Here is a 23067-nt window from a genome sequence, read left to right as displayed (position 1 = left end):
TTTTTTAATTTAAACTTGATTTTCAAGTTATTTGATCTAATTTTGACTTTGGTTTAAACCTAATAACCATTAATCAATGAAATTAAACAATTTATATGTATATAATTAAATATAATTCATAAATTCCCCATAAAAATAAATAATTCAAAAATCTATTCAATTCGACTTGATTCGATTTGAATATATAAAATTACTATTCAGTTCAGTTTAACAGATTTTTTTTTCTCTTAAAAACTGAATCGAACTGCAATAGCTGAAATTTTTATAATATAAAATAGAACCGAACCGATTAAATTTTAAAATCAAATCGATTAAATCAAATTGATTCAATTCAATTTGATTCGATTTTTCATTTTGGATCAAAATCTGTTAACCCTTAACTAACTTAATTAATCAAACTGATAATGTTCTTTTAATGACATAAATACCCTTAGAAAGGCGGGAATGGTTCCTAACTTCCCACCACATGTTATACCAAATCCCAACACGTGCTCCAAAATCCATCTCTTAGACTCCACTCTGCCCGACAGCTCTCCGCCTCTCCCTCTCTCCTTTCCCCTTTATTCTAAAGAGGGAAATCACACACACAAGCTTTTGACGCAAGTCTTTGTGCTGGAGGTGAAAGCGTCAACGTCCCTAACACGGTGACAGCCAAAGGGCGGAGATTGGCGCGTTGGATTGTCGAGGCACTGCAGACTGCTGAATACTAATCAAGCGTTGAGTGCAAAAGACGCTAACTCCGTTGCTCAGAAATTTGGGTTTGGAGGTTATGTTTTCATGGGCAGTCCTTTAGCGGATATGTATCCAAAGATGGGTTTAATTTTTGAGGCAAAGCAGGTTTTTGATGAGATGCCAAGGAGGACTGTGGTAATGCATACACAATGATCACGGGGCTGTGAAGAAGAGGCTGTCAAGGTTTTTTGTGACATAATAGAGAAGTGGGATTGAGCCAGACTCACGTGCAAACCCGGCTAGCATAGAAGAGGTTGCCCAATTTCATTGTAGAGCCATAGTTTCCTGTTTGATTTCTTTTGTAATAGTCTGACGTATTCCTCTTCTGGGTTATGGTGCTTGTGAGTTTTGCTATAATTTAAGAACTTATTGTAAATTACCCTTATTGTTTATTCACTCTTCATTGGGGTCTCACAAGCAAAGATAAATGGATGCTGTACAGTTAGATTACCAACCAAATAACAAGCAAAATGCACTAACTGCACCAATTGGATCAAAATAGAAAAGAAAGTAATTATAATACTAAGATAAATAGAGGCCGACTTCGAGTATAAAGGAGTTCATGAAACTTCCACATCCACCAAAATTCCAACATACATCAACAAAAGCAGGCGCTTCTTCTAACTAATTTGATAACATTCCCTCCAAACGAAGAGGGTAAAGGAAAAGAAGAAAACTCCAAACCAATTGTTCATAGGGACTAACAGATAATAAATTAAATAAAAAATTAAGAACCACCCAAAACTTCATACCCTCTTCCCTTTCAGCTCCCTTCCAACCAACTTTGATTCACCTACTTCACATACACTGCAGCAATCAAACTCTACTGTTGCTTGCACTCTGGAGGCCGCTCACCTTGTTGACCATCCCCAGCTTGTGTTCTTCCACTCTTCTATGTTAACAACAACAAATATAAAGCTAAAGTTAAATTTCATTCAACATACAATTAAAGAAAAGAGATTACTAAATTAAATATTTTTAAGACTTCAGTGTGAGAGGGATGATCATAAAGATATAAAATATCATATATATATATATATATATGAGCAACTGAATTAGAGACTACCTTGTTTCCAGCTGATGACTGCACCAAATTGATATGAACAATGATTAGCATCATGTCAAATTAAAAACAGAAAAAAGGACAGAAAAAAAAAAGGTAGCAATAAAATACTGTCAGACCTTCTTTTTGGTACTGCTTTCATCTTCGTCATCCTCATCCTCATCCTCTTCTTCATCCTCTTCATCATCGTCATCCTCATCCTCATCAATATCTTCATCCTCATCATCATCTTCTATTCCAAGCTCGTCTCCCTGAATAGCCTCACCCGTAAACCATGACACAGCATGAGGGATAATCTTGTCTCGAATGGTTGACCTGAATCAAAAAATTAAATGTCAAAACAAATAAATAAATAAATAAAATCAAACAAGTTTTTCAAGGAAAAGTGAATGGGAAGCAGAGGAAAGCAGAGTTTCATTTAGAATAACACAATAGTACCATTACCAGCTAGGGGCATTACCACTAGCAATAGCCCTTGTGATATCCAAGACCAAATGGTTTATTATAAATAACTCACCCAATATCATAATCTTGTTCCATTTGATTCTGAAGCTCCTCCGCCTAATCAATAAGATAGGACAAAAATTAAAACGTGAAATAAGCAATAAAATTGTCATTTAATATCTACAATATAATGATGTTGTCATACAGTATCTTCATCAATATCTTCATCATCTTCAGGGACTTGAGGTGGATTAAAGAAGTTAAAGAAACTTTCACAATCCTCAGTTTTAGTGATGGGCTTGGCATTCTTTGATCCTTTTTTAGGCTTCTTCTTAAGGAGTTTCTGTGTTAAGCATTTCCCTGGATACCATTCAATCTCCGTCCTACAAATAACCAGTTACCAACCAGATTTCAGTTATGGGATCAACCAGAAATTGAAATGCCTTCCGGATAATCTAATTGCATAAAGATTAGCTAATAAAGTTATCAGCATATTAGATATTACATAGCAGAAACAAAAGTTACCCTATTGCTTTCTCAAGAATGGGCTCATCTTCATCAATCATGTGATACGTCTTCGTCAAGACAGTGTTCTTGAAATAAGGGTTGGGATCAAAGAAGAACTCAAGCTTGAATCCCTTGGGATCGTCTATCCTACACCATTTAATATCCTTCAGGTACTTTAGAGCTCCTTCATCACGATCAGTTATCTGATTCAAAAGAGGGGGGAAAACAATTTAAAAAAAAATAAAAAAAAAAACCCTCATAACAAGTAATGCAACAAAACATGACACTTCAACAACAGACCTCCTCAGCTAACACTTCATTGTTCTTCATTGCAATGAGCCAAAAATCAGGCACACCCTTTTCTGCATCAAGCACATTTAAATATCAAGCTAAGAAAAACTTCCAAAGGAAAAAAAAATCACACTTTAATAATGTTTAGACTTTAGACTTTAGAAGGTACCTTCAGCAGCTTTATTCTCCTCATGGTCCATAGTTGCCTCATTTGTAGATCCATCAACTTCAACGGTGCCATTCACAATCTCGTATCTCTGCAAGTAACATTACAATATCATTGCAGGGAATTGAAACAAAATTAAATGAACTACAAGAAGCACCTAACATCTAAATTTAAGGCATATATGAATCATTGTGCTCTGAGGAAGAAGATCATGATAAATCGAGGAAAGGCGAAGCAACATGAAGAAATAGTCAATATACAACGCAAATATATACAATAGGAAAGTAGGTACAAGTCCTTGTGTTGTGTCAAGCTTAGACGCAGGTAGATTTTGAAACCCCGAGAATGATCAGAATCATACCTTGGTATATAAGGGTTGGTACAATTTTTGATATTTCGCTTCTAGTGCTGCTCTCTCCTCAAAGAATTTTGCCTCTAATTCATCATGTTGGCTCTGTGCACCAAGAATTCTTTAGTTATTTGAACACATGTACGTTTTCTTACCATGTGTTCATGTAGGAAACTAGGAATGAGAGCAGATCTGATCAAATCGAGGGCACATAACACAGAGAAACATGCAACATGCACAAAAAAAAGAGGAATAACCATATCTAAGATAAATTTTCCTCAACTTAGCAAACAGTCAGCAAGAATTGTAAGTCAAATATTTCCATAAAATTCTAGGAGCCATTAAACCCTTAAAGCTAATCACTGAATTCTATGCTCTGTGGCAGCAATGATGAAGCGCCAATTCATACAAAACTAATAATGCGTTCAATAACATTGGATGTTTTGCCTCAATACTCAACCATCCAAGACTATAGCTTGTTTTCCAAAAGAAAGGTGAAACACAAACACTATGACAAATGGGTATAATAAAAGAGAATTCAAAAAAATAATAAAAAAACTGGGTTTTGAGGCCAGTGGACCTAAATAATTCCTGTCTGCTGAATAATAAAGAAGCTAGCTCTGGCAAAATATAATCAGAGTATACTCTAAATAATTCAGAAGACTGAAAACCCAAGTACACTAAGCTGAGTCCTTATTAGCAGAATCAAAATCATAAGTATGTTGCAAGATTGGATTGCTCCTTTGATGATATACAAGGTTTTTCTTTGTTCAGTTAGCAGAATTAAGTGATATTGTTTGTGTTCAATAGTATTCAGGCATATTTTGTTTGATGTTGAAATTGAGGTAAACAATCTGACCATATAATGTCATGTAGCCAACAATATCCAGTGCACAACAAACAACTATCTTTTAATCTCATTGTCTTCCACAAATGCAGGAAGCTACTATATGTGAACTCTCCAACATGACCATTCAAAACTTCATATATATTATTCCGACATGATGTTCACCTCACAAAACGAAAATTAGCACAATTAGACCTAAATTTAACAACTTAAGTCATAGTATCAAGTAAACATTATCTATTCACATATATATTGGGCACAAACAACATTCATCCAAAGTAGCAAATCTAACAAACACATTATGCACCACATAGGTAAACAAAATGGAGCATATAAAAATAAAAATAACATCAAATAACAATCAGATTTGCCAAAAAAAAACATGCCTGGATCTCCCTCAGATGCTCAACACGCTGTCTAACATTTGGAGACAGATTCTCGAGCATTTCGGTGTGCTGACCAGCTAAAGTTTGTAGTTTATTCTGCCCAAACAACAGTTAACTACAAATGTGAGACAATAGTGAAATTTGAAACTCATCTCTAAATAAATTTCAAATTTTAAACAACAGTTAACCCAATACTAGCTATAAGCAAATCAAATACTAAGATACAAAAATCAAGTTACAATAAAACTGCAGAAAAAATAAAACCCTAATCACCAAAATAAACTTGAATTGTTAACTTATTGTAAAACAAAAGGAAAAAACAAACTTCAATTGGTTTAATTTTCTCGCCCTAAGTAGATGATAGAGTAAAATACTAACCTTGAGGGCGTTAACAAGGCCTGCTCGATCCTCTTCGTTAAGAACTGCAAAAAGAACAGATAATAACACAAAATAAGTTGCGAATATAGCAATCCAAAACATAGAGACGAGAGATTAACAGGACACAAGAGTTAGAGGTAGTAGAAAGGAGATTACCCGCTTTGAGATCGGCCATGCTGAGATTATCCTTCTCGTTGCTCATGATGGGATTTAATACAAAGAAAAGCTAAAGCCACAACCCTGATGGAAGAAGCTAAGGGGTCACCAGAGAGAGATGGAGGAGCGACTGAAACCGAAACCCTCGTTTAAATCCCTCTCCCTCTCTTTAAAAAAACCAAAACAAAAAACCTAGGGTTTAATTACATTTTTTATAATTTTTAATTTTAACTTATAATATTTTTATTATTCCTACTTTCCGTCATTTCTTTTTTTAAATTTTTTAAATTATTTATTTAATTATTTGTTTTAATTTATAAAATAAAATTTTCTTATTTAAAAAACTACTAATTTTGTTTAAATATATTAGAGCTTTTATCTTTTAATGTTTGTAATTAAAATTTTAAATAAATAATAATGTTAAATTTTATATAATGATTAAATTTGTACTTAGATCCAATTAATTATTATTTAAACTTTATTTATTTCACAAAAATTAACTTACATATAAAAAATATTTTTTAAATTATTTTCTTAAAAATTTATAAAAAAAAATATTATTTAATTATAATATTAAATTAATAATATGTCTTATTTTTATATTTTAATAAAATTATTAAAATTTAAAAAATAATTTATTTATTAAAAAAATTAAGTTATTTTAAAAAAATTATATAATTTTCCTTTTAATAAAAATATGTTTTTTATTAATTTATTTTTTAACTAAAAATTACGAATATTTTTTAAAAAACAAACACAGCCTTAATAATAAATTTAATTAGTTCCATATAAAAAGAAACCTTGGATATTCACTTGGAAGATAGTTGTGGATCTATAATGCCGACGGCTTGGATATTCACTTGCATTTGATTCTGCTCAACCTTCCTACCATTGACACAAAAGAAAAGCTTTGGCTCACTTTGTGGTCTCCGACTGTTCAGAAGATGCAAAGAATCAAATTAGTAAGGATAAATTACGATTTAATCCGTAATTTAGTATTTATAGTTTTAAAATTAAGAAATTTAATTTTTAATATTTTAATAAATTATAAATTAATTCTTATCATTATAATCACAGTTAATTTTTTATTAATTATAAAGTAAATAATCAAAATACTCTTGGCATTTTTTAATGTGAAAATAATTTAATTTAAAATTTATTTTATTAATAATTTAGTCCATATATATTTAAAATGTAAGTCTCATTAAATTAAACAAATTTAAATTTAAATTATAATTTTTTAAAATATTGATTAATTACTTAAGGTTTTAAAAGTGTTAGTTAATTACAAAATCTTTTATATATTTTACAAATTGATGTTTAAATATTATAACTATTTACTAATAAGTTTTTATATAATTTTGTAAAATTTTATTTATTTCATTATTATTTTAATTATATATATATTAATTTATAATATTTTCATATATTACGTTATTTATATATATATATATATATATATATATATATATAAAGAATATATAAATTTAGACGTAAATTGTTAATAAAATAAATAAATTATTTTCAAATTGAAAATATGATTAATGACATTTTGATTGTTTTTGCTAAAATTAATAGAGAATTAATAGTGATTCTAATGATAATAATTAATTTATATGATTATTAAAATGTCAATTACTGAATTACTTAGTTTTAAAACTATATGAACTAATTTGTAAATTTAATCAAACCCCAAGGCTAAATTGTTAATAAAATAAAATTTCAGTGACTTAATTATGTTTATATTGAAAAGAAAATTAGGAATATTTTAGTGTTTTTCCTAGAATTAATAATAATTTAACTGAGATTCTAACTGTAGAGACTAACTTATAAATTTATTAAAATATTAATAATTAAATTATATAATTTTAAAATTATAGAGACTAAATTATAAGTTTAACCTGCATGGAAAATTAAGTTATATTTTACCCATTTAATAATGGGCCAAGCTGCACAAGTTTGTGAGGTTTAGATAACCATGACAATTCACTGTTTCTGAACTTCACTTCTCAAATCTCAAGAGCTTAAGTTGAAAATGGATGGGAAACTCTTTACTTTTTTATGTTGGCTCCACTTGGGTGCCTTCTTTTCAGCTTGAAACTATCAAGTTGTCCCCAATTTCGTCAATGACACCAGCCTCCAGGGTAGGAGAATATCTCAGATTTAAATATGTCTAAAAAGGGTGAATATTTGATTCGAATCGAATCGAATCGAACTGAAATAGATAAAAAATCGAATCGAATCAAATTGTTTTATTTTAGTTTGGTTCAATTCAAACCAATCGATTTTGATTTTTTATTATTTTTTAATTTATACATAATTTTCAAGTTATTTGATATGATTTTGACCTTAATTTGAATCTAATAATTATTAATTAATGAAATTAAATAATTTATATATATATAATTATATATAATTCATAAATTTCTCATAAAAATAAATCAAATCAAATATCAATAAAAATATTTGGTTCGGTTTAATCGATTTTTTTCTCTTCAAAACTGAATCAAAATAACCTAAATTTTTATAATACAAAACTGAACCGAATCGAATTATTTTAAAACATAATCGAATTACTGAATTAAAGTGATTCAATTTGATTTATTTTATTTGAACCGAATAATGCTCACCCCTATGTATAATGCAGGCATTTCTGAAAGCATTCCAGCTTGGTTTCAAAACATTTCCTCCAGCATCTATGTACTGGACTTATCTCATAATCAAATTACAAGGAATTTGCCCAACCTGTGAAAGTCTTATGGACCTTCTGATGGTAACTTTCAAATGCTTACAAAAATGATTTTCAATCAGATGTGAAGATGAAGCCAAGCCACATTGGTACTCCTTAGTCAACAAGCAACAGTGGCGTGTAACCAAGTTAAATAAAGTTCTGCTAAAAAAGCAGCAGAGTTCTACTGCTACTTCTAAATTGAGTTGCATTTCTTCTTTACCATTTGTACAACTTCTAACATGGTGGCTTGGAAAAAGGGGCGGAACCCAAATGGGGTGGAAGCGATGGGTTCGATTCAAAAATTTAAAGAGATTGAAATCGAATCGAATCGAATCGTAAAATTTTTTGTTTCAATTTAATTCGATTTTGATCAAATTTAATATCTCACATGTGAACATCTATCTATGAGCCTGTTTGGCATTACTATTTAAACTGCTATTGAGAAAATCACTTTTTTAAATATACTAGTTAGAGAGTGTTAAAAAATAATTAAAAATTAAATTTAATTAATTTTTGTAATAAGAACATTAAAATAACAAAACAGTTTGGAAAAAACTGTTTTTCTCAACAGCATTTAAAATGATGCTTTTATGTGAGCATCTATCTGTGAGCCTGTTTGATATTACTGTTAAAACTATTATTGAAAAAATTACTTTTTAAATATATTAGTTAGAGAGTGTTAAAAAATAATTAAAAATTAAATTTGATCAATTTAAGTCATAAGAACATTAAAATAACAAAACAGCTTTTTTCAAACTGTTTTTTTCAACAACATCTAAAATGATGCTTTTATTCAGAAAAGAATGCTCTAAAACTCAATGTTAAACAGGACTTATATATGAGGAGGATAAATTTTGACAACTGAGCTTATCTAGTTGTAACATTACAGTCCCTCAACTTAAAAATGTAACATAAAACTCCATCAATTTTCAAATTTTACACAGTAAAATTCCTCTAATCTCCAATTATCAGTTTTTCAATTATATGCTAACCTGGACAGTTATAGCATGGATCTTAGTTAGTGTTTTTCTTTTCTTTCTCAAACCATGTGTAAATTGAATAATTTTTCTCTCTATAGATAGAATAATTTTTCATGTGTAAATAGAATAATTTTATATTTTGTATAAAAGATAAGAGATAAACATTAACTAAGTGTCATATGGGAGCTATTAATATCAGTTTCTAACTAAAAAATAGTAATCGAAAGTATTTTAAATTTTACTGTGTAAAATTTAAAAGTTTAAGAGACAGTTATTAAACTATATAAATTCATGAACAATTATTAAAATTTCTATACGATAGTGGCATTGGAATTGACATGACAAAAAGCCAATTTGTCTTGGATCTAATGAAAACCAAAACAAAATGCACATGTAAATATCGTTGTCTCCGGCTTAGGAACCAAACATTAAAATCATCATGTACTATACCTATACTACTCATTTGATGTATACCCCACTCTAATAGCTACTAGCAATAATTCATTGCCAAGAAATACAAATATGAATAGAAATACACCATATTGATAATTTCGTGAAGCATACTCAATTCTTGCTATTTCATAAAAAAATCATTGAAAAGAATTCAAAATCTGGCAAGAGTGAGGGCCATTCCACTACCACAAATTAAGCCTATAGGGCTCATGATATTGTTGACACTTAATTGCCCACTATATGAAAAGAGGGGTAATTTTTATAGCCAGTTAAATTTTATCTCATGTTTTATTTATTTTCTTAATTTTAATTTATTATTAAAAAATTTTTAAATTATATTTTTTATTTAAAAAAATCATTTTAATATGCATAATTCTAAATTAAAAAAATCTTTCTAAGCTGCAATAGATGTTAAAAAATTAATCATAAAAAAATAAAGAAAAAAATAGCTTTCATGGTAATATTTGAATTTTGAAACGACAGTCCAAGACTTTACACAATATAATAAATTGTTTATACTATGAAGAGCTAATTGAAATGAATTTGAAGGAATATTTTCATTTACTTATGCTCCAAACCTTCACTTTGATGCATGTGATCTAGTTTTTTTATTGTTAATCCATAACTTCATTGTTCAAATGAGGATGGGTGGGTCCAATATAATTGCTGGGACCCAAACCCAGAAGGTTGTTTGAAAGAATTTTTCACCACCCAGCATATGCTACTATTCTTCTTTGATTTTCAACTTGGTGTTTGTCCTTTTATTCTTTTGGAGTAGATGACCATATGCCCCATGTGACTACCCTTATAATCATGTCTAATCCTTGCACAACCTCATGTTATAATTATTCTTCCCACTCTTCTTTTTTAAAAAAAAAAAAATAAATAAAATAAAGGGATACATGATTGATTGTAATTGAGCAATCAATAAATCTATACTATTTAATTTTTAGTCCATATTAGATAATATTAATTATTTTAGTAGCTGTTAAATATTATAATAATTATCAGTTATTTTATTAATTATTAACTATCAGATATTGACTATTAGTGATTAGCTGTCTATATAGTGATTTAAAGTAGAAGTGTTCAATAAAAATAACTGTTGGATTAATTAGTAAATGAAAAAAATAGTGATATCATCTTATTGTCCATAGTTAAAACGTTTTTTTAACCTCTAAAAACTCGTAGAATAGCTTTTTATGAATCACTTCCTCAATCTCTAAAATATTACTATAAATATTGTGTCACCGAATAATATAAATAAGATATGTAATATTTTAACTATGATCAAAATACTAAACCCTACTTTAAAAGCTGTCGTTCAATATGTCTTTAGTGTTGAAGTGAATTTAAAATAACTAATTAAATATAAAAATTTCAATATTTAATGTGAATTTTTATTTTTAACAAAAAGATCATAAATGTCTTTAAAAGAAATAAAGAGATCATAATAGTTAAAAAAAATATCAAATTTTATATATTTTTATAATTATATTTTGAATTTTTTAATAATTATATTAAATATTAGTCACAACAATATAATAATGTATTTTACCGTTAATTACATTGTTAGAAATTAATAGAATTACTATCTCACTTGTTTCTCAATTTATTAAAATTTTACTAAAATGCCATTCTTGTGTTAATTCTAATGAAACATGGCACGCAAGCATTGGTCCGTATCTTTAAAACGTACATGTAGAGCGCACGTTAACTTGCGTGGAAAACGACCGGTTCAGTAACTTGACTGGACCGGATACCATTTTATAAAGTGTAGGCCCTGCGGAAGCATTAACCAATTTATGTAAAATTCTCTCTAAGCAACGCCCAATCCAAAATCCAGCAAATGACGACCTCCGTCAAGAACAACTTCTTCCCTCCATCTCTCATGTCTAATCTCCAGCAAGTTCTCATCAACCGAAGCGACGTCGATGTCGACGCCGCCGGCGTAGAACAAACTTCTGCTAAGGATAATGATCCGATTCAAGTTGTTGCTTCTGCTACATCTTCTGCCGAAAGAAGCACTGTCCACGGCAATGTATGCGAAGATTCTGAAAAGGAAATTCTTTTGGTTACAAATGGAGAGGGAATAGATTCCCCTGGCCTCACTTCCCTCCTCGAAGCTCTTGTTCGTGATTCCCGTTTTAATGTTCACGTCTGCGCTCCTCAATCGTAGATTTCTTCCTCCAATGTCTTTCTGCGTTTTTTTTTTTTCTCTTTTTCTTTTACCCTATATTTGTCCGGTTTGGTTGCTGAGAAAATGCGGGAAATTAATTTTACTAATTAATAGTCCGTTTGTCTGTGCGGTTGGTGCAGGGACAGATCCGTATCTGGTCACTCAGTGACGGTTAGGGAGACTCTTGCTGCTTGTTCTGTTGATATTAACGGCGTCACTGCTGCCTATGAAGTTTCTGGTAATGTTATTTTGTTCTTTTCGTTTTGTCTCCAGCAATTTACTATAGCAAAATTCTACAACTTTCAAGACTTCAAAAATTCAAAGTTTGTCGGTGCTTGTTCTGTACTTTTGATTTCAATTCGTTTCTCTGATGATGAATTTAAATGTTTACTACTGTTGAAAAATTCTCAATAGCCGGTTTTATTGCCAGGGACACCCGCGGATTGCGTTTCTTTAGCTTTATCGGGATCATTGTTTTCTTGGTCTAAGCCTGTCCTGGTATGCCTGTCATAAATCTGTCGCTTCTGAGCTCATTGAAATAGTTAATCTGAGCCTAATACTTTTCTGCTTTAAAACTTTTTCCCCTTAATGAAGGTAATCAGTGGAATAAACAGAGGATCAAGTTGTGGCCATAACATGTAAGTAGTCTTCTCTGTCACTACCTACCTTTTCTCTATTTGATTCTTCAGCAAACGTTGAACAATTAAAATCCCATTTGTAAAGTCTGTTTAGATTTTAGTATCTAAGATGGGATTTTGGAAGTTGAGACCTTGACTCATAATTTCAGTGGTCCAGATTTTATACCATGTTTCTTTTAAAGCTATTGTCTGTAAGAATGTAATGAACTGTCCTTAACATCACAGGTTCTACTCGGGTGCTGTTGCTGCTGCTAGAGAGGCATTGATTTGTGGTGTACCCGCTCTTTGCTTATCATTGAACTGGTTATTGCATTTTCCTTCGTTGCTTTAAATTTTTCTGAAATTGGATTTCCCTTACTTTCCTTTAAATTTTTCTGGAATTTGGATTTTTTTTTTTACTTTCTCACTTCAAGTTGGGCTTTTTAGGAAGAATGGAGTAAGCTCGGAAAATGACTTGAAGGACGCAGCCAGTGTTTGTTTACCATTATTGTATGCTGCCATTAGAGACGTCAGGAAGGAAAAGTTTCCCAAAAGTTGCTTATTAAACGTAGAAATTCCTACTTGTCCCATTGCAAACAAGGTTTGATCTTCTTAAGTGTTCCAATTTCCAACTTTGTGGGAATATGAAGCATTGCAATTTTTATGATAAAAGGTACTAACTTGTGTATGACAGGGCTTCAAAGTAACCAGACAGAGTCTATGGAGATCCTCTTTGAGCTGGCAAGCAGTGCCAGCCAACAAGCATCCGTCTGCCGGCCATTTCTTGTCTAATCAACAGAGCCTTGGTATGAAGCTTGCACAACTTAGCCGAGATGCCTCCGCAGCTGTAAGTATAATCTCTTATAATATATATCAGAAATGCTGAAGGTTTTTGTGCAAATATAAATATTTTGTTCTAGCTATCATCTTTAAGTGGCTTACCCATTAGTGATTTTGCAGGGTGCAGCTCGCCGCCTGAACTCACGTAGGAAGAATGTTGAGATTGAATCTGTTGGGGTTGCGGGAAAAGTGAATTCCCCACAAACAGTGAAGAAATACTTCCGTTTAGAGGTATACGCAAACGATGTTAACTGGGTAAAGCTAAGCGAAACTGGAAGTGAACAAAAAAAAAGGCATACTTTTTCAGAAATTTTAGTTGAAAGATCTCTCCATTTTGCTCCGTACTTGTTAAATAATATAGAAATACATGAAAATATCAGAAATAGATATCATCTGTGATCTCTGCGTTAATTGTTAAACAATCACTTATCTGATGTTGCATTCACATGTGCAGTTCTCAGAAAAGGAGGAGGAAAATGTTGAAGAGGATCTAGATTTTACAGCAGTTGAAAATGGATTTGTGAGTATTAATATTTTTTTTTTCAACAATATAATTATATCCTTGTTGCTGATTTTTCTGTTTCTTTATGGCATGGACACTATGGCAGGTTTCAGTGACTCCATTTTCTTTAAGCATTCAGCCAGACATCCAAGGCTTGGTAACTAATTGGATTGCAGCTGCACTTGCCAGCGAGCAATAAAACACCCTCCTCCAGAATTGTAAAGTAATTAAGTTTGTGTTTCGTTGGTAGTGCATGATTAGTATTACCTACCTAGTTTATGCCCCTGTTAAACTTAAATTCAGGCGACTCAAGCCATGAATTTTGAACAAATTTTTAAGGATTAAAGAGTGTACTTCTGCTTTTGACGTATGTGACTCTAAATACTTTGTTTTGTGCGTTGGTCCTTGGCCTTCCATCTATTTCATGAACCTTCTTATGGTCTAGACACTAGTGGCCTTGCAATTCTTTGTTTTCTCCTTCAATTTGCACCCTGTTCTCATAAGAGGGGAAAGCAGTGACTTTTTTTTTTCTTTGTATTTAATGAATAAGATTTTTTTTGTTTAGATCAGTCTACCATGATCGAAGACACAATATGATCCCAAAATAATAAATGATCGAAGACAAAAATTTTTTAATAAATGTCTAACAATCAAGTAATAACTTACAAGTTATATAAGGAGAGACGACTATTTTCCTAAATAAAGAGACTTAAACTCAACATTTCTGTATTTCTTACAATCAGGCCACTTCTAATTGGTTAAAAAAAAGAAATCATTAAATATGTCTCAGAAAGATTTCTCTCTCACAATTATAAAAGACTCCTGTGTGTGTGTGAACATTAAAAACATTAAAATTATATATTTTGAGTGCCCTAAACAATTACTCTTTATAAAAAGTTAAGGACCATTTTTGCCCAATTATAAGCCCAGCCCATTAAACCATAAACAGACTACGCACCACCCCATCAGCCTATCCCTATTTTGGGATAACATTTCTTTAAACTTTTAAAATATTAAATAAGTTTTAATTTTGTGCAATTGAAATTAAAATTATATTGAAACTTTTAACTATCTTTGAATTTAATTTTTTTTATTTAATTTATTTTAAATATGTGAATTTTGAATTATTACATCTTTAAAATTTTAAAAATATGGTAAGATTAAAATTATAAATTAACATTATATTTAGTAAAATATTTAAAATGTGATTTGTATTTGATAAAATTACAATTTCAATTAATTAAAGTCATAAATATAGAAAACATCTCATTTGAATATAAAATATTTATAAAATTATATTATTTGAAATTCATTTAAAAAATTTTTAATAAATAAAATAATATTATTTAAAATTCACATTTTATTAATAATTTATATTAAAAATAAATCTAAATTCCTTATTCTAACTTTTAACATCTAAACATAATAAAAAAATAATTTAAAATTTAGATAAAAATGAAAGATATATTGCTTAAAAAAAAAGGAAGATATAAACATAAATAGAAAAATAACTAGTTCTAAAATTAAGAGTTATCCTTTATTTTTGTTGGCGTTTAGTGCGTCCCTCCCTGTATTTTGAGATTTATCTACTTAATTTTTTTTAAAAAAAATATTATTTAATCTTTATTCTTAATTAATTAAAGTATTTAATTCTTTCATTACTTTTTTTAGGCTTTATTTATTTAAAAAAATTTAATAAATATTATTTCTAAAAAATAATTTTTATGAAAATATTTTTTATTATCTGATCGTGACATTAAACGTATCTATATAATATATATATAAATATTTCACATTTTAATATAATTTTTAAAATCCAAAAAATACCTATTCTTTTAAAAATAAAAATGAAAGTTATTTTTTAAAAAAATAAATATTCTAATTTTTCTTTAAACAAAAAAATATTTTTGATTGACTTATTTTTTGAATATCCTAAATACATAAGAAAAAAATAGAAAAAACTTTTTCAAGAAAACATTTTCCTTAAAACAAAAGAAACTATAATTGATGTAGTGTAATATTAGTCAAACTTTTATTTAATATTTTTATTTTAATAAAATTAATTAATTTACTTTTATATTTTAAAAAATACATTAATTAATTATTCTAATTTAATTTTATTAATTATTTAGTTTTTATAATTTTTTTTTATATTCAATTTGTTTTTTTTCTTCTTTCTCTTTTAACCTCTCCTCTTTTACTTTTCTTGTTCAAATTATTTTTGTAACACCCCAAAATTTTAAATTTTATGAGCATTTTTGGTATTTTAATTTTATTTAAATTTTAGAAATTTTTTTAGATTTTTTCGGATTTTAAAAAAAATCGGGTTTGATTTTTCGAAAATATAAACTTTGATGATTTTTAAAAATTAATTTAAAGACCACGTGGCAAAACTAAAAATATATTTGGAGTCTACGTATTTTTCTGAGTTTTCTGAAATTTTTTCGAAATTTTTGGACCTCGTTTTCGGTCCCGAGGCAGAGTAAAAATTTAAAATTTTATATTTCGAATCGAACCAGCCGAATCGAACCGGACCGGATCGGATCGGTCGAATCGGACTGGTCTTCTTCTCTTTTTCTCCTCCCTCCCGCGCGCGACGACCCTCTCCCCTTCTCTCTCTCTTTTCTCTCTCCTCCCTCCTCCCCTTGCCGCGCCGCCGCCTCCCCTGCGTCCCCACCTCACCGGCGCCCCACCTCGGCCCTTCCCCACGGCCGGCCGCCACCGAACGAAAACGGCCTTGGAAGGGACGCGCTTCTCCGCCAATCCGGCCGATCCGGCCACCAATTGGACCGGGTCTTGTGTCTAAAATCATATACTCGGCGAGAGCTTTCCATAGACACCAAGAACGCCGAAATCCATCAAGCGGTTTGTCCGATTTTTGCTCGGGAAGATTTTAGCCCATTTCGACTTTTGGGCTAGATTTCTCGAAAACCGTGAATTCCACGAGAAAACCGAGGCTACCAGCACGCTCCACTCGTCGAGAGCTTCGCAACGACATAAATTTTGAATTTTTCCGACACCGTTTTTCGGTGGGTCCCACGGAACTTCGCAGTGTTTTTCCGAGCATTTAATGAGCTTAGAAAATTCTGAAAAATTTATGTACTAACCCCCGTGTTATGGGCTTCGTGTAGGTATCCTCGATTCGCGGAAATTCGACAGTTGACCGGGTCTGCAAATTTCGGGCCAGATAGACCCATTACCGGAAAAGTCTCCGAATTGGACCGAGGTTTTGGCTAGCCCCCCATTGTTAGACGTCCCGAGCGCGTTCCCGAAGTCGGAATCGGCAAAGGTAAATCCGAACCTTGTTTTTATGTAATTTTCTAGTGCTTAAATAGGATTAAAAATCCGTAAGATATTCGTGGTAGCTTAGAAAATTACGATTCTTTTTGCAATAGCTTAGTAATATTGCTAAGGACCGCGGGGCAAAGTTTTAGAATTTTTAGAGCTGATTTGGGCAGTTTTTGCAAAAATGGTCAATTATAGGGACTAAATTGAAATTTTACATATTGTGATGGATGATTGATTTGATGGGCCCAGGAGGGGCTGTGTGATGTGATTGAGTTGTAGATAGTTATAGAGATTATGGTTAAAATTGATATTTTACTCTCTGAGTTGAACGCTCACTCCTGTTCAATATTTTTTTCAGGCTACAGGAGGATTTTATTTTGGTTAACCTACTTTTCTCCTTCGCAGGTTGTTTATCAATATTTGTGTAAATTTTATTTACTCCTAGAGTTTCCGCATGTGTTAGAAGTATTTATTTGATTATGGTCTGTAATATTATTATCATGTTGGACCTGTAAACGTATAATGATATGCATGTTTGATGGATTGGATGAGGGAGCTGAGCTCCCATTTATTTTTATGAGGATATGAGTATGTGGAGGGTGAGCTGAGCTCCCCAATTGAGTATTTATTATGTTTACAGGTCGGGTGAGTCGAAAACTCCCCGTTGGAAAGTCCATTTTATGGCCGGACTCTGTCCGTTTGTTTTCTTGATATTGGGCCCAAATGGGCCTTAGAGTTGGGTTAATGAACAGTTAGGCTTACTACGGGCCTTGAGGGCTTTAGGCTGGCCCAGGTCCTAGTGCCGGTCCGGCCCATAGGTTGGGTCGTGACAAATGTGGTATCAGAGCTTAGGCTCTACATTCTTAGGGAATGTTGTCTAAAGTGTTGGGAAGAGTCTACTAGGAGTCACATGCGGAAATATAGGGTCCACATTCGTCTTGCATTGTCATCTTTGCTTCTAGTTTCTGCTCCATATGTTATGTATAAATATGAGTCTATAAAGCTGTGTAATGAGCAGTTTTGAATTTTTGTGGGCTAATGCTGCTGAATTTCAGGAAAATGCGTAGAAGGTGAGAGCCGCCATCGCACTGCAGATGTGCCCGACGAGGTGTCAGACAGATGAGGCGCCCGAGGAGGCGGGTAGGAGGCCTAGAGTCGCCAAGTAGAGAGGAGCCACCCCAAGACAGATCGGTCCTTTATGGCACAGGGTCACATGGACCCCATGGCAGCTACTCTAGCTGGGTTGCAGAGGACCATTGACATGATGGCGCAGTATATGGTCCACCCTCCACAGCAGCAGCAGTCCACCGCACCAAGAGAGGAATCTTACAAACAAATCATAAATTTCAAGAAGTTGGTGCCTGGTACCTATGATGTGTCAGACGATGCATATCGGTTTTTGGATTCTCGCAGACAGCAGAGCAGTCTGATTGACTGATAGAAGATTGATAGAGTGTATGCGGCATGTCATGGGGCCTATGCCAGACAATGGATGAATGACTACGTGTTACCGGATGGAGGGTTTGACATGGGCTCGGTTTGTGGAACTTTTATCAATCGGTTTAGCGTAAAGCTTCAGAGATCGAAGTGGGCCTTTGAGGCCTTAAGACGTAATGGCGTGTCTATAGACGAATATGCTCTGCAATTTACGAATTGAGCAGATATGCCCCTGCAGCAGTAGCTACAGAAACTATGAAGGTGAAGAGATTCCTAAGGGGGCTTGACAGGAGGTATGCGAACCTAGCCATGATGTCTGATCAGTCTTTTGACGTGGTAGTTGATCGAGCTAGACAGATAGAGATTAGCTATGCTGCGGATGACAGCGGGAGAGCCAAGAAAAACAGAGCAGAGGGTTCCTCAGGTGTCCCTTTCATGGGTACTCCAGACAGTGGTGGCCAGAGTAATTACAGAGGAAGATGTAGGAACAAGAAGAGTGGTTTTAGACACAGACCACGAGGATTCAGACCAGGGTACGGATCTAGCAGTGGTCACAGTTTGGGGTACAGCAGTTCTGGGTCTGGTTCAGGATCCTCTTTGGCACCGTGTGCACAGTGTGGAAGAGGACATTCAGGACCTTGTTTGATGGGGTCAGGAGTATGCTTCCGGTGTGGCCAACCAAGTCACTTTGCTAGGGAATGCCCCATGTTCAGCGAGCCACAGATGGGGTCACAGGGTTCTGTTGCAAATGTTCCTCGCCAGTTGTATCCGGGTACTTCCAACATGGCAACAGGCCGAGGACAAGGAGGACGTGGATTTGGAGGCAGATCAGGAGGTAGAAGTCAGTATCAAGGTTCTACCACTCAGGGTAGGGGTCAAGCTCGGGTTTTCACCCTGACCCACCAGGATGCTCAGGCTTCCAATGCAGTTGTGGCAGGTATTCTTCTAGTCTGTTCTTATGAGGCTCGTGTTTTGATAGGTCCGGGTGCTACGCACTCATTTGTCTCCCCTGTGTTTGCCATGAGGTTGGGTAGAAACCCTACAACTTTAGAGTGCCCTTTGTCAGTAGCTACCCCACTTAGTGACAACATAGATGTAGATATGGTTTTTCCGGGTAGCCCAGTGGTAGTGGATGGAAAGATCCTCCCAGCAGACTTGGTTCCTCTACCAGTAATGGATTTTGATGTAATCCTGGGGATGGATTGGCTGTCAACTCACTATGCCACTTTAGACTGCAGGAACAAAAAGGTGTATTTCCACGTACCTGGTGTGGAAGAGTTTAGCTTTGATGGTGACAGGAGCGTAGCTCCATATAATTTGGTGTCAGCAATTAGTGCTAGAAAAATGTTGAGGTGTGGATGCCAAGGGTATTTAGCATTGGTGAGAGATACATCTGTAGAAGGTGTCAGCAAGGAAAATATTCCTGTTGTCAGAGAATTTATGGATGTCTTCCCAGAGGAGCTTCCAGGGTTGCCACCAGGAAGGGAAATAGAGTTTTGTATTGATGTTGTGCCGGGTACAAACCCCATATCCATGCCACCTTACAGGATGGCACCAGCAGAATTAAAAGAGCTGAAGGAGCAACTACAGGAGCTTTTGGACAAGGGTTTCATACGTCCGAGCACTTCACCTTAGGGCGCTCCTGTTCTATTCGTGAGAAAGAAGGATGGGTCATTGAGGTTGTGTATTGACTATAGACAGCTGAACAAGGTGATTGTGAAGAACAAGTATCCACTTCCTCGGATCGATGAATTATTTGATCAGCTCCAAGGAGCTAGATTCTTTTCCAAAATAGACCTGCGATCAGGCTACCATCAATTGAGAATCAAGAATGAGGACGTGTCCAAAACGGCTTTCAGGACAAGATATGGTCATTATGAGTTCTTGGTGATGTCTTTTGGACTCACTAATGCATCAGCAGCCTTCATGGACTTGATGAACAGGGTGTTTAAGCCATTTTTGGACCGTTTTGTCATCGTATTCATAGATGACATTCTGGTATACTCTCGGACCGAGGAAGAACATGTGTGGCACTTGAGGATGGTGTTGCAGACGTTGAGGGAGCACCAGCTATATGCCAAATTTTCAAAATGTGAATTTTGGCTAGAAAGCATCTCATTCTTGGGACACGTGGTTTCTAGTGACGGCATTCAAGTGGATCCCAAGAAAATTGAAGCTGTAACTGATTGGCTTAGGCCTACAACAGTCACTGAGGTGCGAAGTTTTCTGGGTTTAGCTGGCTACTACAGGCGTTTTGTACAAGATTTCTCCAGGATAGCGGCTCCCTAACTAAGTTGACCAGAAGAATGTTCCATTCATTTGGACAGATGATCGTGAGGTGAGTTTCGAAGCTTAAGGAGTGTCTAACCACCGCCTGTGTTGACACTACCTGTGAGTGGTGAAGGATACACCGTGTATTGTGACGCCTCCAGAGTTGGCCTAGGGTGTGTCTTGATGCAGAATGGAAAGGTAGTGGCTTATGCTTCAAGGCAGCTGAAGAGGCATGAGCAGAACTACCCCACCCATGATTTGGAAATGGCGGCTGTAATCTTTGCACTAAAGATCTGGAGACACTATCTGTATGGTGAAGTGTGCGAGATATACACCGACCACAAGAGCTTGAAGTACATCTTCCAACAGAGGGATTTAAACTTGAGACAGAGGAGATGGATGGAGCTTCTGAAAGACTATGATTGCACCATCCAGTACCACCCTGGAAAGGCCAATGTTGTGGCAGATGCCTTGAGCAGAAAATCTTCTGGCAGTTTGGCGCACATTTCAGTAGAGAAGAGACCATTGATTGAGGTACATGAGTTGATGGATCAAGGTTTAATCCTAGATTTTTCAGATGAGGGGTATTGTTGGCTCACTTTTGGTGAGGCCGGACTTGAGGGACAGAGTTAGAGTTTCCCGACAGAGACCAACAAGCGATGAAGATTATAGAAAGAGTACAAAGAAGGTGAAGGTGGTGAGTTTGGATTTGCCAATGATGGCGCCCTAGTGCAAGGTTCTAGGATATATGTGCCCGATGTGGACAACCTCAGAATGAAATCATGCGAGAGGCACATCGCACATCAGACAGTCCACCTGTGTTCTACCAAAATGTACCATGATGTGAAAGATAGCTACTGGTGGAATGGCATGAAGAGAGACATAGCAGACTTTGTGTCCAAGTGCTTGACTTGTCAGAAGGTGAAGTTTGAACACCGAGACCGTCGTGGAAGCTGCAAGAGCTCCCTATCCCGTAATGGAAGTGGGAAATGATCACTATGGATTTTGTGACTGGGTTGCCTCGTACACGCGAGGATATGACTCGATATGGGTGATTGTAGACCGTCTAACCAAATCACTCACTTCTTGCTCAGAAGACTACATACTGTGGCACAGTATGCGGCTCTACATTCGAGAAATAGTCGATTGCATGGAGTTCCGGCCCATAATATCCGACAGAGGGCCCCATTCACTTCTGGTTTTGGAGAAAGTTGCAGAGGCACTTGGCACACAGCTTGAACTTCAAGACGGCTTTCCACCCTCGCATGACGGACAGAAAGGACAATCCAAAAACTGGAAGACATGCTTCGAATGAGAGTCTTGGATTTTGAGGTCAATGGATGAGCAACTAGCTTTGGTGGAGTTTGCCTACAACAACGATTACCACTCCAAAGATAGGGATGGCACCCTATGAGGCATTATATGGAAGAAAGTGTAGGTCTCTCTGTGTTGGACAGAAATGGGGAAGCGAAGGTGCATGATGTAGACCTAGTGCACTACACTTGAGGTAGTTCCTTTAATCGTGGAACGATCGAGGACACTTTTGAGATGTAAGAGTTATGCAGACCCCAGACGGAGGGATGTGGAGTTTGCAGTGGGCGACTATGTATTCCTGAAGGTTTCTCCAATGAAGGGAGTCATGAGATTTGGAAAGAATGGCAAGTTGGCACCTCGGTATATCGGACCTTTTGAGGTTACTGATAGAGTTGGAGCAGTTGCTCACGGCTGAGCTACCACCCAACCTCTCTCACGTTCATCCGTGTTTCACATCTCCATGCTCAGAAATACATTCCCGATCCTTCTCATGTACTGCTGGTAGGATGTGATAGAGCTAAAAGAGAACTTGACATTTGAGGAGCGACAGAGCCATAGTGGACTACCAAGTGAGACAGCTGAGATCAAAACAGATCCCTATGGTTAAGGTTTTGTGGAGGAGTCAGTCAGTGGAAGAGTGCACCTGGGAGTCAGAACGGGACATGCGTAGCAAGTACCCTTATCTGTTCAATGTATAATCATGTGCTTTATTCTGCCTTGTGTAAAATTCGAGGACGAATTTTCTATAAGGGGGAAAGAATGTAACACCCCAAAATTTTAAATTTTATGAGCATTTTTGGTATTTTAATTTTATTTAAATTTTAGGAATTTTTTTAGATTTTTTCGAATTTTAAAAAAAATTGGGTTCGATTTTCCGAAAATATAAACTTTGATGATTTTTAAAAATTAATTTAAAGACCACGTGGCAAAACTAAAAATATATTTAGAGTCTACATATTTTTCTGAGTTTTCTGGAATTCTTTCAGAATTTTTGGACCTCGTTTTCGATCCCGAAGCAGAGTAAAAATTCAAAATTTTGTATTTCGAATCGAACCGGCCGAATCGAACCGGACCGGATCGAACCGGTCGAATCGAACCGGTCTTCTTCTCTTTTTCTCCTCCCTCCCGCGCGCGAC

General features: G+C 34.4%; 2 protein-coding genes across 3 annotated transcripts; one reads left to right on the top strand and one right to left on the bottom strand.

Annotated features, from left to right (window-relative positions):
- Positions 1-1233: 1233 nt before the first annotated feature.
- On the bottom strand, positions 1234-5513 carry LOC110642434 (nucleosome assembly protein 1;2). 2 transcript variants are annotated; one of them, XM_058145977.1, is made up of 12 exons: positions 5320-5513; positions 5164-5207; positions 4786-4881; positions 3565-3657; positions 3207-3294; positions 3047-3108; positions 2765-2949; positions 2445-2622; positions 2313-2356; positions 1915-2110; positions 1799-1816; positions 1234-1621 (listed from the first exon to the last, which is right to left on the bottom strand). In XM_058145977.1, the coding sequence occupies exons 1-12, from the start codon at positions 5363-5365 to the stop codon at positions 1556-1558; spliced, it is 1116 nt and encodes a 371-aa protein (XP_058001960.1). In that variant the 5' UTR covers positions 5366-5513; the 3' UTR covers positions 1234-1555. The 2 variants fall into 2 exon arrangements, with proteins under 2 accessions (XP_058001960.1, XP_021650198.1); XM_021794506.2 differs by having other exon boundaries at positions 1234-1624; positions 5320-5511.
- A 5760-nt stretch (positions 5514-11273) lies between these two features.
- Positions 11274-14065, top strand: LOC110642412 (uncharacterized). The gene is made up of 10 exons (XM_021794465.2): positions 11274-11658; positions 11803-11900; positions 12093-12160; positions 12257-12300; positions 12526-12603; positions 12727-12880; positions 12974-13126; positions 13240-13350; positions 13574-13639; positions 13728-14065. Exons 1-10 carry the CDS (start codon positions 11333-11335, stop codon positions 13818-13820), a joined length of 1191 nt encoding a protein of 396 aa, XP_021650157.2. The 5' UTR covers positions 11274-11332; the 3' UTR covers positions 13821-14065.
- Positions 14066-23067: the final 9002 nt, after the last annotated feature.

Source organism: Hevea brasiliensis, chromosome 4 (genome assembly GCF_030052815.1).
Source record: "Hevea brasiliensis isolate MT/VB/25A 57/8 chromosome 4, ASM3005281v1, whole genome shotgun sequence".
Taxonomy (NCBI): Eukaryota; Viridiplantae; Streptophyta; class Magnoliopsida; order Malpighiales; family Euphorbiaceae; genus Hevea; species Hevea brasiliensis.
Note: the sequence above shows the minus strand (reverse complement) of the source record. Positions and strands in the feature narration are given on the sequence as shown.

What these genes read in the sequence shown, in the direction of transcription:
- LOC110642434 (XM_021794506.2), bottom strand. Translation starts at nt 5,365, where the DNA reads ATGAGCAACGAGAAGGATAATCTCAGCATGGCCGATCTCAAAGCGG. An exon ending in CATGGCCGATCTCAAAGCGG is followed by an intron (nt 5,208 to 5,319) that starts GTAATCTCCTTT and finishes TTCTTTTTGCAG; the next exon opens with TTCTTAACGAAGAGGATCGA. An exon ending in AAGATATTGATGAAGATACT is followed by an intron (nt 2,357 to 2,444) that starts GTATGACAACAT and finishes CTTATTGATTAG; the next exon opens with GCGGAGGAGCTTCAGAATCA.
- LOC110642412 (XM_021794465.2), top strand. Translation starts at nt 11,333, where the DNA reads ATGACGACCTCCGTCAAGAACAACTTCTTCCCTCCATCTCTCATGTCT. An exon ending in GCCGAGATGCCTCCGCAGCT is followed by an intron (nt 13,127 to 13,239) that starts GTAAGTATAATC and finishes GTGATTTTGCAG; the next exon opens with GGTGCAGCTCGCCGCCTGAA. An exon ending in AGAAATACTTCCGTTTAGAG is followed by an intron (nt 13,351 to 13,573) that starts GTATACGCAAAC and finishes TCACATGTGCAG; the next exon opens with TTCTCAGAAAAGGAGGAGGA.